At 33.6% G+C, this 15,603-nt stretch overlaps 2 protein-coding genes and 1 long non-coding RNA gene across 3 annotated transcripts; 2 read left to right on the top strand and 1 right to left on the bottom strand.

Annotated features, from left to right (window-relative positions):
* Window positions 1-1,909: 1,909 nt before the first annotated feature.
* Window positions 1,910-6,235, top strand: LOC106411385 (peptidyl-prolyl cis-trans isomerase PASTICCINO1-like). The gene is made up of 20 exons (XM_013852133.3): window positions 1,910-2,152; window positions 2,212-2,296; window positions 2,375-2,444; window positions 2,520-2,617; window positions 2,867-2,989; window positions 3,100-3,132; window positions 3,240-3,298; window positions 3,410-3,491; window positions 3,601-3,759; window positions 3,865-3,922; window positions 4,074-4,222; window positions 4,298-4,395; window positions 4,491-4,560; window positions 4,646-4,705; window positions 4,874-4,930; window positions 5,042-5,110; window positions 5,216-5,293; window positions 5,386-5,487; window positions 5,582-5,653; window positions 5,736-6,235. Exons 1-20 carry the CDS (start codon window positions 2,085-2,087, stop codon window positions 6,042-6,044), a joined length of 1,899 nt encoding a protein of 632 aa, XP_013707587.2. The 5' UTR covers window positions 1,910-2,084; the 3' UTR covers window positions 6,045-6,235.
* Window positions 6,236-9,202: 2,967 nt separating this feature from the next.
* Window positions 9,203-10,498, top strand: LOC106408700 (cytosolic sulfotransferase 1-like). Its single transcript, XM_048759761.1, has 2 exons — window positions 9,203-9,206; window positions 9,449-10,498. Exons 1-2 carry the CDS (start codon window positions 9,203-9,205, stop codon window positions 10,366-10,368), a joined length of 924 nt encoding a protein of 307 aa, XP_048615718.1. The 3' UTR covers window positions 10,369-10,498.
* A 498-nt stretch (window positions 10,499-10,996) lies between these two features.
* Window positions 10,997-12,324, bottom strand: LOC125588994. Its single transcript, XR_007325189.1, has 3 exons — window positions 11,987-12,324; window positions 11,820-11,875; window positions 10,997-11,513 (listed from the first exon to the last, which is right to left on the bottom strand). It is a non-coding gene; the product is annotated as an uncharacterized LOC125588994 (long non-coding RNA).
* Window positions 12,325-15,603: the final 3,279 nt, after the last annotated feature.

Here is a 15,603-nt window from a genome sequence, read left to right on the forward strand (position 1 = left end):
AATTAAGACAAGATAATAATGAAACAAAAATGCTTTCAAAAAGTATAACTACCCACTATCACTTGAGTGTTCTATACTCTTTCCATTTAACACCCTAATGAAAAATTTGCACAAATCTTTCATTCTAAGATCCCGAGTTTTTTTTCATCCAAAGCCACCTTGATTTCACGATTTATCGGTTTCTTCTATCATAAAACTCAGGATGAATTGTACTTTGTCTTCCCTAGCAAGCTCTCCATGGTTATCTTGCGTCATTTTTCTTCTTGTATGTATTTGCTTCAAGGGTTGTAAGTAGTTACAGTTGATAAAGGTTTAGACACATTTCTCATCTCAATTCCATCTTATGCACATACTTTCACGTAAAACATATGTGAAGAAAATAAATTATATGTACCCTTTTTGCAGGAAACAAATAGATGTCACTGGTTATACTCATGTTTCCCAACTGAAGCTCTCTTTTACAACTGAAGCTCTCTATAAAAGAATGGAAGATGAAAAGATTGAAAGTTGTTGGATATCCAACTCATCATTTCTGGGTGATCATATTTTCTGTGCTTGGTTATTTTTCTATGGATACTAGCACTGTAAGCATGGATCTCAAACCATTTTCTAACATGTAAAATTCATTCCGAGTATACTTAATTCCGAGTATACTTAAACCGCTTGATAGTTGACTTTAAGTCTAAACTGTACATAGTCGTATGTCTTATATGTAAGTGTGGTTTGTGATATTAGGAGGATTCAATCTAGAAGAACTGAGGAGCAACAGAGGAAAAATAAATATAAGTCCGAACGTCTCTTTACAATTTTTAAAAACCATTCTTGGATCTTGCTATATGATTTAGTTTGTACTTGATCCTCCTGAGTCATTACTACTTTTAGTCTGTTGATATTCATGTTGTGGATGATATAGATTTTATCTCTGCTACAAGTATTTGTGTTGTTAGGGTTCCTTCACTAATCCGAAAAGATAACATACCGTGAAAAAGGTAGTGTCTCAAATGTTCTATATGGGGATTTCTATAGCCTTTTTTGTCATACTCAAAACATTTCTACCATATTTTTTAGGCATTAGAACAACAAATGAGTTATGAAAGAAACATGTTGTTCTTCTAATATAGAGCTGCAAAATCACCTTTGAATGGAGTACCTAATTCTCAAGATCAGATTTCCCCAGTCAATGTAAGTGTCAATTAAGATAAGCTATGGTGTGTCAATTAAGAACATATTTCTTTCACAGTGGCATTTTGATTAGAGCATTTGATCGATGATTTTTATTTTAGTCATCTGTGGTGTATATAATTTATCATTTATGTTATTTAGATTTACAAATTATTGCAGCATACTTACGTAGTAAATATCACATATTGTCAAACTATCATGTAACGTAACTTAATTTTTTTTAAAAATAATTGATTTGTAAAATTGTATACAGGTGAAGATTTTTAGAATCCAAAGACATAAATTGCTCATAACAAGTTTGAATCAGGAAAATACAAAAGACATAATAGAGTAACTAAGAAAGCTTTAAAATAATATTTGTATTGAACAAATCTGACTGTACTTTTATGTTTATGGTTAATCAATAATAAGTCTTTTAATATTTCTATGTTTAGTTTTTCGCTAAGTTTCACACATGTAAACTATGTGCACGTATAACTAACTTCTATTTTATTGTAAGAAAAGAAAATTCCTGTGCGTAGCACATGACAAACACTAGTTATTTTCTAAAAAGCGAGACTTTTGACTTTTTTTAGTTTCATAACTTTGTTTTTGTATTTAGAGCATAATTATTGGGTTCTTATGATGGGATTCTTAATGGAAGATAAGAACCAGTGTAGATAAGAACCGGTGGTTTTTAAATAGTTAAATGTTAAGAGACGGATTCTTATCTTCGATAATCATGATCTTAGAAAAAAAAAAAGATTATTTATAAAAGCTGTACTTTCTTCATTAGCTAGAAGTAAACTCAGTTGTTGAGCTACAAAGAGAGAGAGAGGAAGGCGAAAGAGACCCAAAACTCAGAAGCATCAGGCTTCGATTTCAAGTAGTAGTAGATCTTCCACTCTGGGATTTGATCGGCGATGGATGCGGCGGAGCAGAACCACTTGCTGCCCAAGAAGAAGAAATCCGAAACGGAAGACGATAAGAGGTTCGTTTATATCTCTGCTGAGTTTTTTAAGGTTTATGAATTTGATGTATCTCGAATAGGAGGAAGAGAATTGTTCCAGGGAGCTTGTTGAAAGCAGTGGTGAGACCTGGAGGAGGCGATTCAAGCCCTAAGGATGGTGATCAGGTACTAATCTGGTTTGTCGAGAGAGAGAGACGACGACGAGTGGTCAATTTTGATGTGTGTTTTTTCTTTCTTGGTCAGATTATTTATCACTGTACTGTAAGGACACTGGATGGTGTAGTAGTGGAATCTACGAGGTCTGAATGTGGAGGTGAGGAACTTTACTACAGTAAGGGCATTTTGTTAGGTACTCTCATTGAATGAATGTGTTTTATGTTTCCATCAGGGAGAGGTTTACCAATAAGAGATGTCTTGGGGAAGAGTAAAATGATACTTGGATTGCTCGAGGGGATTCCCACTATGCATAAGGCTGAAATTGCAATGGTAACTCTTGAAACCTTTGTAAAGATCCGTTCTTGTCCCTGTAAATTGTGTGTACTCTGGCCTCAAAGATAATGTTTACTCTAGTGCTTTGCCTTTTTAAAAAAAAAAATATTTGTGTCCCTTCACTTGGATTGTAGTTTGTTTACTGTATAGGATTGAGTTAATCCACTTAGAGTTACCTGAAATTCAGATAATTTGTTTGATCCTGAAATGCTTAAGAAGTCTTTCTTTGTCTTCATTTTTTTCCAGTTCAAGATGAAACCTGAAATGCACTATGCAGAGAAGGATTGTCCTGTCTCAGCTCCAGGCAATTTTCCAAAATATGATGAGCTTCATTTTGAGATTGAATTGCTGGATTTTGCTAAAGCCAAGGCAAGATCTCACCACCAAACCAAGATAACAGTGCATTAGTTTAGTCGAAAGACTCTGAAAAACTTCCATTTCATATGTTCTGACTTAAATGTTTGTTTCCCTCTTTCTAGATTGCAAGTGATGATCTTGGGGTCGTCAAGAAGGTAGGACTTGATTGTCCATATGTTGCAGAATAAGCAGACGCAGAATGACATGATCCAAATATTTCTTGTTCTTCCTGATGGCTCATTGCTTTCCTTTTATATGAAAGATTGTAAATGAAGGCGAGGGCTGGGAATCTCCTAGAGAACCGTATGAAGTAAAAGCTAGGTAATTTGTTTAATGTTTGATCATTCCTACATTTTGAGTCTAAAAATCAAGTAACCTTGTTTTCCCTTGTGGGAAATTTTTTAATGCATTTTTTTTGTTGGTGTATATTAGGATATCAGCTAAATCCGGTGATGGACAAGTGCTCTTATCTCCCAAAGAAGAACCTTATTTCTTCACGTTTGGAAAATTTGAGGTGATTGTTAAGTTTATGGGCACCTTCAGCCTTCTACTCTCTGTGCATGCATGCATATCTGGTCTGGTGGAACACTATCATTGCTGAATATTGCTCGTCAATTAGGCAGGTGCCTAAAGGTCTTGAAATTGGAATTGGAACAATGGCTCGGAAGGAGAAGGCAGTGATATATGTTCGAAAGCAATATTTGACTGAATCTCCTTTGATGCATATAGCCCACGACCTCGAGGAAGTTCATTTTGAGGTTGAACTTGTTCATTTCATTCAGGTATAAGAAAGACGAAGCTTGTATAATCATGTTTACTTATGTAGTATTTTGCGCATTTAAGAATTAGGAGTCTGAGTGGTTGACATTCGAGTTCTCACTTTGAAGGTGCGAGACATGCTCGGAGATGGACGCCTTATAAAACGTCGAATTCGAGATGGAAGAGGTATGTGTCACACACACTTTGTTTTTAACGTTTTCTCTGTTTCAACATGATGCTGGTTTTTAGTCTGATGCATCTTCCTAGACCCCAAACTCTTATTCGCTGAATAGGTAGTTTTATCATTCTGATTTTCAACGTTTCATCACATTAATAGGAGAATTTCCAATGGATTGTCCTCTCCAAGACAGTCGGTTAAGCGTTCACTACAGGGGCATGCTTCTCAACGAAGACAAGACTGTCTTTTATGATAGTAGGATTGAAAATGGTGATGAGCCGTTGGAGTTCAGTTCAGGAGAAGGACTGGTCAGTTACTCCAACGTTTGTAGATTAACCCTAGTGGATTTATTTAAGCTTAAGAATTTATTGTCGTATGGGCAGGTGCCAGAGGGATTCGAAATGTGTACTCGTTTGATGCTACCTGGGGAGATTGCTCTTGTTACATGTCCCCCTGATTATGCATATGACAAATTTCCAAGGTCATACTAGTAACTGTGTAAATCAAACCGAACAAGATAGCGTATAAAGTTTTAGTGGAGAAACAGACTCATTCGATTCTCTTCTCTCTTGATAGGCCGCCTGGCGTTCCTGAAGGTGCACATGTTCAGTGGGAGATTGAACTCCTTGGCTTTGAAACGCCAAGAGTAAGTTGGTCTACTGTTGATGCTTTCCCTAGAATTTGTAAACAGCTTCCTGCATTTCTTACGAGTCTAGGGTTTCTTGTCTCAGGATTGGACTGGTTTAGACTTCCAGAGCATCATGAACGAGGCAGAAAATATCAGAAGCACGGTATGTATCAAATATGCTGCTAATACCTATATTTGACCTTTATTCATAAAGTGAACCGCAGCAGAGTTTTGTATTTAGCTATTCTTGTGTGGACTTCTTAGGTCACACCACACCAGATCTTTTAACTTATAGCGCTTCTGCCTTTTTGGTTAATACTTTGAACTTCAGGGAAACAGGCTGTTCAAAGAAGGAAAATTTGAGCTCGCTAAAGCAAAGTACGAAAAGGTAATAACGTCCAAGAAACAGTAGCAAATCCTGTTTCCTCCCTTTGTCATTATCTGTAAGTCCAGTATTAGCATTTGTTTCCTTGTGTCTAATCGATGAAACGAAAACCAGGTGCTCCGAGAATTTAATCATGTAAACCCACAAGATGATGAGGAAGGAAAAGTATTTGGTGAAGCAAGGGTGAGTATATCTTCTCCTTGCGCTTGTAGTTGTAGATATGAATAGATTAGATAGTAACCACATTTACGTAGCTCTTATTTCCCTCTTCTCTGCTGTTATTTATAGAATATGTTACATCTGAATGTTGCGGCTTGCTTGCTTAAATTGGGAGAGTGGAGGAAGTCTGTAGAGACATGTAATAAGGTAACATTCAATAAACAATCTCTTGAGAGCTTTATTCACGAGTCAGAAGTTTTTGGATTTCTGAAACCTTTTGTACCCCATTTTCCAAGCAGGTCTTAGAAGCAAAGCCTGGCCATGCAAAGGGTCTCTACCGACGCGGAATGGCTTACATGGGAGGTGGAGAGTACGAAGCCGCTAGAAATGACTTCAATATGGTATTTTTATACTAAATTTGCTTGTTATAATCCATTCCTTATAGAGATGGAAATTTGATTACTAATATGACTTGAATACTGTGAATATGTTTAGATGATCAAAGTGGATAACTCATCAGAAGCTGATGCGTCAGCCGCACTTTTGAAACTGAAGCAGAAGGAACAGGTCAGTGTTTGAGTTCAGACACGTTTTGCTGTTACAAGATTATCTGAAATGTTATATAGTATCATATCTTTGGACCTTCCAGGAAGCGGAGAGCAAAGCTCGAAAACAGTTCAAAGGATTATTCGACAAGAAACCGGGGGTGATAACCGAAGTTGGTTCAGAAATAAGAGAGCAGACTAAGACTGGAGAAGAAGTAGATGAGACAAAGGACAATGAGGAAGATGATGAAACACAGGAAGAAGAAAGTACGACCACGGTGAGTACTGACAGCAAGTGGTCGGAGAAAGCCTGGCCGATTATGAAGAATGTGATGGTTCAGATAGGAATCCAGCTCGGTGTTGCTCTGTTTGGTGTTTTGATTTTCCAGTTTGTCAGCGCCAGATTTACATAAGAGACCAATGGTAGTCGCTCAAATACTCACAAAATATAAAACTAATGGATAATAAAAAGCTCATATATATTCAAATAACTCTAGTAACTTGTGAAAGTAGTTTTTTGGGGGGTCTAATTTGTGACTAATCTGTGAAAGACTTAGGTCTACAGAACGAAACAAAATAATGCATTCTTTATTATTCCTAGATATTTTTTACCTTTTATAAAGAATAGTTTTTCTATAAGAATATATATAACAAATTTGTTCCTCACCAAAACTGATAAAGAATAATATTTTTTTTTCCTATAATTTTATTTTTCTATATTTTTTTTTACTTATTTCTAATGTTCTTATAATGGTCATCAGTAGGAGTGGACGTTCGGATACCCGTTCGGATTCGGATAAGGTATTTCTGATTTTTGAGTATTTCGGTATATGGATAGAGAACTCGTTCGGGTATTTCTATACTTCGGGTCGGGTTCGGATATTTTTAGTTCGAGTTCGGTTATTTTGAATAAGGTTCGGATATTTAGATTTTAAAAGAAAAAAATTAAATTTTTCATTTTTTAAGTTTCTTGTATCTAAAAATATAGATTTCATTTAACTGATTTTTTTATATTTTTTATAGATTGAATGATTAATAGGTTTGGAGATAATATTTCAAAAACAAATAGATATTAATTTGGGTATTGTTTTTAAACTTTGAATGTAACTTCTGTTAATACATGAAACAAAAAGTTTGACATGCACTTTAATTGAATATCAAATCATTTTATCCATAATTATATATATATGTATACTTATGATCTTAAAGTATGTGTAACATCAATATAAATATTTTTTAAAAAAATGAGAGATGTAAACTAGAAATATAAGGGTAAATATATATACGTTCGGTTATCTTTGAATATTCATTCGGGTTCGGATATTACCCGTTCGGGTATTTTGCTACTCCAGTTTGGATTTCGGTCGGGTTTTTCGGGTCGGGTTCGGATGCGGCTTCGTGTACCGGGTAAAATGCTCACCCCTAATCACCGGTTAGACCCTTATTCTTAGGTTCACCCCTTAGAAATGTTATTACCTATCTTATAGCCAATAAAAATTTGACAAATCATATTTTATTTTTGAAATAATAAAAAGGTAAAAACAAATAAAAATTAGTAATATTTGCTAAAGGAAAAAAACATTAACGAGGTTAATGATGTCCGTAAAAACATAAACCCTTGGATTAATTCTAAGCCTTTGGATAAACCCTAAACCCTTGTGTAAATCTTAAACCCTAAATCATAAACACTAAACCCTAACACACTATCCTAACCCCTGGTAAATTCTAAACTCTTGGATAAATTTTAAATCATTTGTAAACCCTAAACCTTTGGATAAATTTTAAATCATTTGTAAACCCTATATTTTAACATATAACATTTTAGTGTTTTACGAAATTTATAAGTAAAAACATTGTTTTGTTCAAATAATATAGTCTAATTGTTTAGTAAATTTTATACATAGTAGTATCTATCATATTATTTTAGTAAATTTTATAGATATAGGATATTTTTTGGATGTGATGATATTAAATTTTATTTTTTTAATTAAGAATTCAAAATATTAGATTGTTTTAATTTTCACAACATATATAGTTTGGTTCTTTCGTGGTGCATTTCAAAAAAGTTATTTTTTATTATCTATGATTTTATCTTCTGTAAAATTTGAAATATTATCATTTTGAGTTTGAATATTTATTTTTAAAATTTTATATTTTGTCAAGAAAACTTTGGAAAATTACACAACTATTTTTGAGTTTGGAAGATTACATGACTTTTGAATTTGTTTTTGTTACTAAATATTTAAATTTTTGGTAATATTTTCTAAATTTCTCTCAGCATATTTTATTATAATTAAAATAAATAAATTTTAAACTTAAAATTTGATTTGTCATTAATATTTTGAATGAATTACTAAAATTTCATAGTTTTCTAATAACATAATTTTTAAATAGTATACGAACAAAAGATTATTATATACTATTACATTTTTATATAAACATTTTTAAACAATATATTTTTGAGAGTTTCAAAATATATAAAAATATAATTTATAGTTGTAGATATTAAAGTTTAAACTATATGTTAATAAATTTATTTTTGTATAAAAATATTAAATAGTTTGTGAATTTTAACCATTTTAATGATGAGTGATAATTTATTTAAATGAAACCATTTAAAAATATAATTTTTTTAATTTACCTACTTAATATAATTTTGTCATATTTAATTCATATAGAATTACTATTTTATATAATACACATTATAATTATAGAATTTATAAACAATAGTATATAATTTTATTTTCTTGTTTTATAATAAAGCTTTAGTCAACATTGATTTATAATAATTTTATATTATTAATTACGAAATTAATTAATGTGTTACTTTATAAAAATATTCGAATTTTAAGTAAGATTTTGTTAGATTCTTTCTTAACGGATTTTGTTATAATTAAAAAAATCAAATTTATAATTAGTTTATTATTAATAAATAATCAAATATATTATATTAACTAATTCTTTAAGTGGTTTTAGAGTTGTTAATAATAGATAGAAATAGGACCTAAATTAATAGATTAGATAACATTGTGCTTATTAATAAATACACTATTACATATAAATGGATTCATAACTAATATATTCAATATATGTATCTTTAATATTCCACAAATCTAGCGTCCAAACAAACGGAAGCAATTTATTTCAAAAACTTTAAAATGTTTAAACATTTAACAAGCAAATTCGAATGCTAGGTTAATAATATACCATACCAAATCGGGTAGAGATATTTTATCACCATCAACTTGCTATCAAAGTTAAATTTCCACTGTTAGTTGAGTTTCTTCATTTTCACTATTACATCTTCTCAAATATTACATAATATTTTTTTCCTATATTTCATTCTAAAATAAAATAACTTTATCATATTGTTGAACTTACTCCAACGGTTCATTTTATAATATAATAATTTTTTAATAGAATAAAATATAAAATATCATTGTTTTTTTACTCTGTCACTGTATTTGCATGTGCTCTTTTATTTTATAACATTTGCATGTGCTCTTTGTTTTCGAATCTTGCATGTGCTCTTGTCCGTGATTATCGCAGTTACTAATGGGATTTTAAAGGTATGGGTCCCGCGTGTTTTTTAGAATCGGTTGTTCGACAAAAATACTTTTTGCGGGTTCGATTGACACGTTCCGGCCTCCAGTCAGTTCCCTTTTTATTTTTATTTTTTATTTTAAATCAGACAAAAAAAATTTAAGAAATCCATAACAATTTTCAGCAATAATCAGGCTCTAAGCTTATAATGTCAACAAAAAGAAAAAGAATGAGAGAGAACTTTAGGAAACATGGGAGACGATGACAACATAAGAACAGAAAATCAGAAGTCTAATCTCTTCACTTCCTTCAGATGCAGACTTTCAAGGGGCGAAGATCTACAACTACCAAGGATGTTGGTATCGAAACTTTGCTCTCCAAGCAGTTATCGATTTCCAGAGAAACTTTAAGCCCACCGACACCGACATAATACTCGCTTCATACCCTAAGTCTGGCACAACTTGGGCCAAGGCCCTCACAGTCGCGCTTCTTGAGAGGTCAGTGGGTGGTTCTTGTAACAACCATCCTTTGGCCTCTGGAAGCCCTCACATGCTTGTACCTTTCTTCGAACTTGATCTGTATCGCAAAAGCCCAGAACCGGACCTAACCAAGTTTCCGTCATCTCCCAGGGTGTTCTCGACTCACATGCCGTTGCATACTTTGCGGCAGCCGCTCATGAACGCTCCTTGCAAAATCGTGTACATGTGCAGGAACGTAAAAGATGTATTAGTGTCACGTTGGCATTTTTATGCAAAAATGGCGAAAAAGGAAGTTGAAAGAAGTGATCTCGAGTCTATGGTCGAGTCTTTCTGTAGAGGAGTTCACTATTTTGGACCTTTTTGGGACAGTGTTTTGAGCTATTGGAGAGGCAGTTTAGAAGACCCGGAACATGTTCTTTTCATGAAGTATGAGGATCTGAAAGCTGAGCCTTGCGCCCAGGTTATGAGACTTGCAGAGTTCTTGGGCTGTCCTTTTAGTCAAGAAGAGAAACGTGGTGGGTCTGTTGAGAAGATCTTGGAGTTGTGCTCTTTTGGCAATTTGAGCAGTTTCGACGTCAACCACACCGGAACGCACAATATCTTTTTCCGCAAAGGCGAAGTTGATGACTGGAAGAATCATCTCACTACCGAAATGCAGAAGAAAATTGACATGGTCATCCAAGAGAAGTTCCAAGGTTCAGGGTTGGAGTTCTGAGTTATATTATATGCTTTGTGATGTTGATTGTACTTTCTTTGTTATGTTCTGTTGATGTTGTTTGGTTATTTCATTATGTTCCTTTGATGTTGTTGGGTTCATTTAATAACATTGAGCTATTTTCAGTCAAGCTTATTGTGGAAAGCAAAAATGGCGAAAGATATATACTCCATACAGTAGAAATAAACTACATTAGTGTTGACAAAACAAAAAAAAACTACATTAGCAGCTGGAAAGCGCATGGCAAAAGGCAATAAATAATATAACCTAAATGGATCTCTTATTTTTTTAAAATATTTTTTAATCGTAAAAGTGAATTAAGAGACTTAATCAAAAGACCTGGAAATTAACGTGCTCTATTGCAAATTTCTTATTTAAAGTTTTTTGAAAAAATATTTTTTTTAATTAAAAACCAATTTTTTTTTATTTTTCTTATTAAACTTAAATTTTTTTAAAAAAACATAGTACAAGATAACATTTTAAACATTGATTTTAAAATAAAAACAAAAATTAGTAAAATAAACGATAATAATTTGAAAGAAGCATTCTCTTAATCACGTCCAAACAAAGATTACTAAAATATGTGTAAGAATTGTTTTAAACAGACAAACAAGAACAAAAAGAGACATGATCAACAACAAACACTACACTGAGAACATTTACATGCAAATAAACATATATACCTTTTGTTCAACCATCATTTTCAACACTGAGAACATTTTACATGCTAATTCACATTTAAAGTATGGTTACGTGTTTTCACTAGACCAGACCAGTAAACAAACTACTCTCAAGGTCATACATGTATATGAAGAAAAGCAAACATACAGGGCAAGAATAAGTCTCTCTCTTTCTCAATCTGCATCACCAAGACCATCTTTTCCATCGCCTCTCTTTGTGATTTCCGTGAAATGAGAGTTTGGTGATGGATACGGTCGCTGTTGAAACAGAGTTTTGGCCAGAGTTTCTTGCGTTTGTGACGTATGCCAAAAACTGCTGCTCTGGGAGATTGAAAACTCTGCATTCCATGGAGAAGGGAGTTTGTATAGCCAGACTTACAAATTGCCATACTTGTGGACCGTAGCTTCTCGTAGCTTCTTGAGCTCTCCATGCTCTCTTGGATATGCCGTCGTCTCCAAGATGTACTGTCTCACATATAACAAGTTTTGATTCACAACCACAGCCGTATTATATATTGGTTCGGATTTAACATTCACACATCAGACATGATTAAAGTTCAGTTTTGAAGATCAAGCAAGAATTTAAACCCGAACAACCGTTTTTTTTTGGTAAACAAAGAGTTGCAACACCAGAACTCTCCGGGATGTCTATTACTCTTGCCCAAGCATGTTTAATGCGAAAATTTGATGGGATTAAGTGCATTCGTGATGATATAATTGAAAAAACCAGAACAATAAATTAAATAAAAATCTAGTGAATGATTAACATACCTTTTTGAGTTCCTCGGAATTCTCCATATCTGTCTCCATCTTGTGATGCCTTCAACCTGAAAAAACTTTTCTAAGTTCTAGATATCGCTCAAGCCAAGGTCGATCTGATTTTTTCAATCGAAGAAGGCTAAGAAACAATTGAAAATCGAGAGAGAAGAGAGACGAACCCATCTGCTTCTGGATCATTGCAATAGTTCCTGAATCGATTGATAGAGGAATCGGGAGAGAGAGAAGCTGAAAGCGTTGAAACACCAAACCTCTCCTCCCCCACTCATTTTTGGACAGCTGTTCCACAAGAGACGTCCCTTGCTTGCTTCCCTTGATTAAGAGACGTATTGTCTCTCTTATTGATGTATTTTTCATTTTTTTTTTAATTTCAATTAGGCTAAGATACACCCTTAAAAGACACTCCAGGGATAATGATGCTCTTCGCAGGCAGACACAGCTATGCTTGAGTTTTTGGTGGGACCCCAATCCCTGGAAGCGTCTAAAGAAAGCTTCGTTTAACTTATTTTTTGTACCTCTCTTCGTATATATACTAATATGCATGCATACAATTTTACTCATGATGTGGGTGTAAGATATGCGTCTTAGTTTTTGATACCTTCTTCGTGTTTAATGTTTATCATGAATTATGATGATGATGATGTCTCTCATCTCTTTTAGAGTTTTTTTTATGCTTTGTCAATTAACCATTTAATTTCCATTGATTATTCTTATGAAATTCTCTGTTAGAATCAGTGAATCAGTTATAATGAAACGTATTTTCTGTGTTATGATAATGATGATGATGAAGATTGTGATTTCGCGTGTGCCTTATGGGAAGATCTCTTTGAGAGTTTTATTTGTCATGCTTTGTCAATTAACCATTTAATTTCAATCCCTTTACCATCGCTTACTTGTCATTACTAGTCGTTTTTACATGATCAACTAATAAGTGATACGATTCTCACCAAAACGAATTGTTATTTCTTTGGTGAATTAATGCGTCTTTGGCAATTACCGCGAGGCGCGACTCGCTGGACCATTCGTCCATTTCCTGTGATGTTCGAACCAATGAGCATCGGAACGTAAACCATCCAATCTGACAATTGTACGTTCTTGGCTATCTTTGACTATTTAGAAGGTTTTCTGACCTTTTATAAATATTCTCTATATTTTTCTTCATTTCATTTTTTTTAACTTGAACTCAAAAACCTGAAACCAGTGTTTTCAAAATTAGACAGGACCGGCTGGCTGGACTAGACTGGTCGATTGGACCGGTTTCGGGTTATACTAAAAACTGGATTTGAGTCAAACCGGCAAACCCGGTCAAAAACCGGTAAAATTCGCTTAAAACGGTGATTCGGTTCGATATTAAAACCCTGTTTTTTCAAATTCAAGTATATTTTTTTAAACTGCAAATTTTAAAAAGATTTCATAAAACAATCAATTCATATTATTTTCTAATTGTCTATCTAAATAAATTATTTTCATTATTTTATATTAGTTTAAAAAAATATTTTTGTTTTCATATCATTTTTAGATTCTAAAAATTATATAAAATTTTATAAAAATAATTTTATGTTATACATATAATAGTTATTTAATATAAAATTTAATTAAAATTTAAAACTCAGTTGAACCGGTCCGACCATTGACCCAGTTACAATGACGAGTCTACGTCTGGTCCGATTTTCAAAACATTACCTGAAACAAATATAAAAAATCTCCCAAAACTAATTGTGAATATACAGATTTTTTTATTGTTTTGTCTTGTAATAAATAAATTAAGTTTATTTAATTATGAGTTTTTTTTGATAATTTAACAAATGGATCTTTAAAACAATACAACATTTTTTTGGACCTATGGACCCATGGCAGATGCCCATGTTGCCATGGGTAAGAGCCGGCGCTGCTCCATGCATATGGTAGCAGACACATGAAACCATTAATTTGGCAATGCTGCACAATAATAGTGTTTTCTCGTCTCTGCAAGCGATCTTAAAAATGATCAGCTCATGTGTGATTCGATCCTGACCAAAAAATAAATAAATAGAAAGAGCTGCTTCGGTGAGTTAATGCATCTTTGGCTGATATGGTCTTCTGTTTTGCTCAACCGCCGCTATGTTCTTTTTATTTCATTTTACGTATAGAAACTAATAAATAGGCAATAGGCCAAGCCGGATGAAACATTCGCTTCAAGTCCCCAATTTTTTTTTTTAAAAAAATTATATATAAATTGGTTTCAATTTTGTTAAAAAGTTATTTTAGGCCCCCAAACTAAACTATAGAAATCCTTCTTAAACTGTTTATATCTCCCAAAATTTCTAGGCCGGCCTTGCTAATACTTAAGCTAAATTTTTGTGTTGCTAGAAAAAAAAGAAGCTAAATTTATAATAAACTTGTTGCCTTCTAGAACTTTTTTTTTTTTTGCTAACCGAGTATCATGGTCCCACCGAGGTGGTCCTGACTAGAGACCGAAGTGAGCATGGACGCTGCCAGGGCGTCACCATGTGGCTCACCGTGTAACGGTCTTCAGTCTCGGATGCTGCAGCCCACATGTAAATTCTGCAGTGGCCAAAGCTCGAACCCAGGGGCGGGCACTCCAGCTGGAGCTTCTATACCACTAGACCAAAGCAACTTGGTTGCCTTCTAGAACTTGCAAACGAGGGTTTAACACCTAAAGGAAAACAATAACATCTTAACGTGGGACTTTTATCGTTCTTAAAATAAAAAGCAACAAACGATAAGCTTAAAGAGAAATTGAACCAGAAACACATTTTGATGCTCACATATATATATAATATAATCGTATTTATTAAAAGTATATACTAAAGTCGAGTTTAAAGAATCGCTTATATATTTTATTTTATTTTATTGGTCTCAAAAGAACTGTTATATCATTCAAGATATAAATGATCCGTAAATCTAGAACGGAAGAAAAAAACCAACAAAAATTAAACTCTTATGAAAAGCTCGGGCGGTCCTAAAATGTATGCGGTCCGGTTTTGTACCCTTGGTATGTGAATGATCTTGAAGTCTTGGAATCTTCCTTGAATAGATGCTAACTTTGCTAATTCCGTTGAATAATTTGGTCATGCTTTCGGATCTTTGATTATTGAAATTATATTCGCGCGGTAGTTTATCCCAAAATATTAACATGTCGTATATTGAATCACATTCTCCATTGCCCAAATGAAATCATCTAATTCTGAATGTACCGGAGACAATCGTCTCTTGTTGTTCCTCGACCCTATGAGTTGTTCATTTTCAGCTTCATCCAGCCATAACCATTAATTATAATGTGATTCTACAGTCCATAATCGATCTACCAAACAAAATACTATGTCAGCATAAGCCTTGTGTATAAAGAATCGCTTATATATAAGTTGTGATTGCATGCACTTAGTATATATATCATACAAGAAAACAAAACCTTAATGACACTACAAGAAAACAGCGGCATACTGAGGGAAAAAAATCGTCGGTATGTCGTCGGAATAAGGTTATTCCGACGACATACTGACGAAAAAAGTCCTCGAAAATAACTCCTCGGAAATTCATTTTTCCTCAGAAATCCCTCGGAAATTTCCGACGAAATTCCGAAGAACTGAATTTTCGAGGAAACTCCGAGGACCACTAGATCGCCGGAAAGTTCCTCGGAATATACCGAGGGAGGACTTCCTCGGTATATTCCGAGGAAATTTCCGATGGTCCAATCCTCGGAAGTTCCGACGAAATCTTCCTCGGAATTTGCATCGGGAATTTCCGAGGAACGTGACCCTCGGAAATTTCCGAGGAA

Source organism: Brassica napus, chromosome C6, assembly GCF_020379485.1.
Source record: "Brassica napus cultivar Da-Ae chromosome C6, Da-Ae, whole genome shotgun sequence".
NCBI lineage: Eukaryota > Viridiplantae > Streptophyta > Magnoliopsida > Brassicales > Brassicaceae > Brassica > Brassica napus.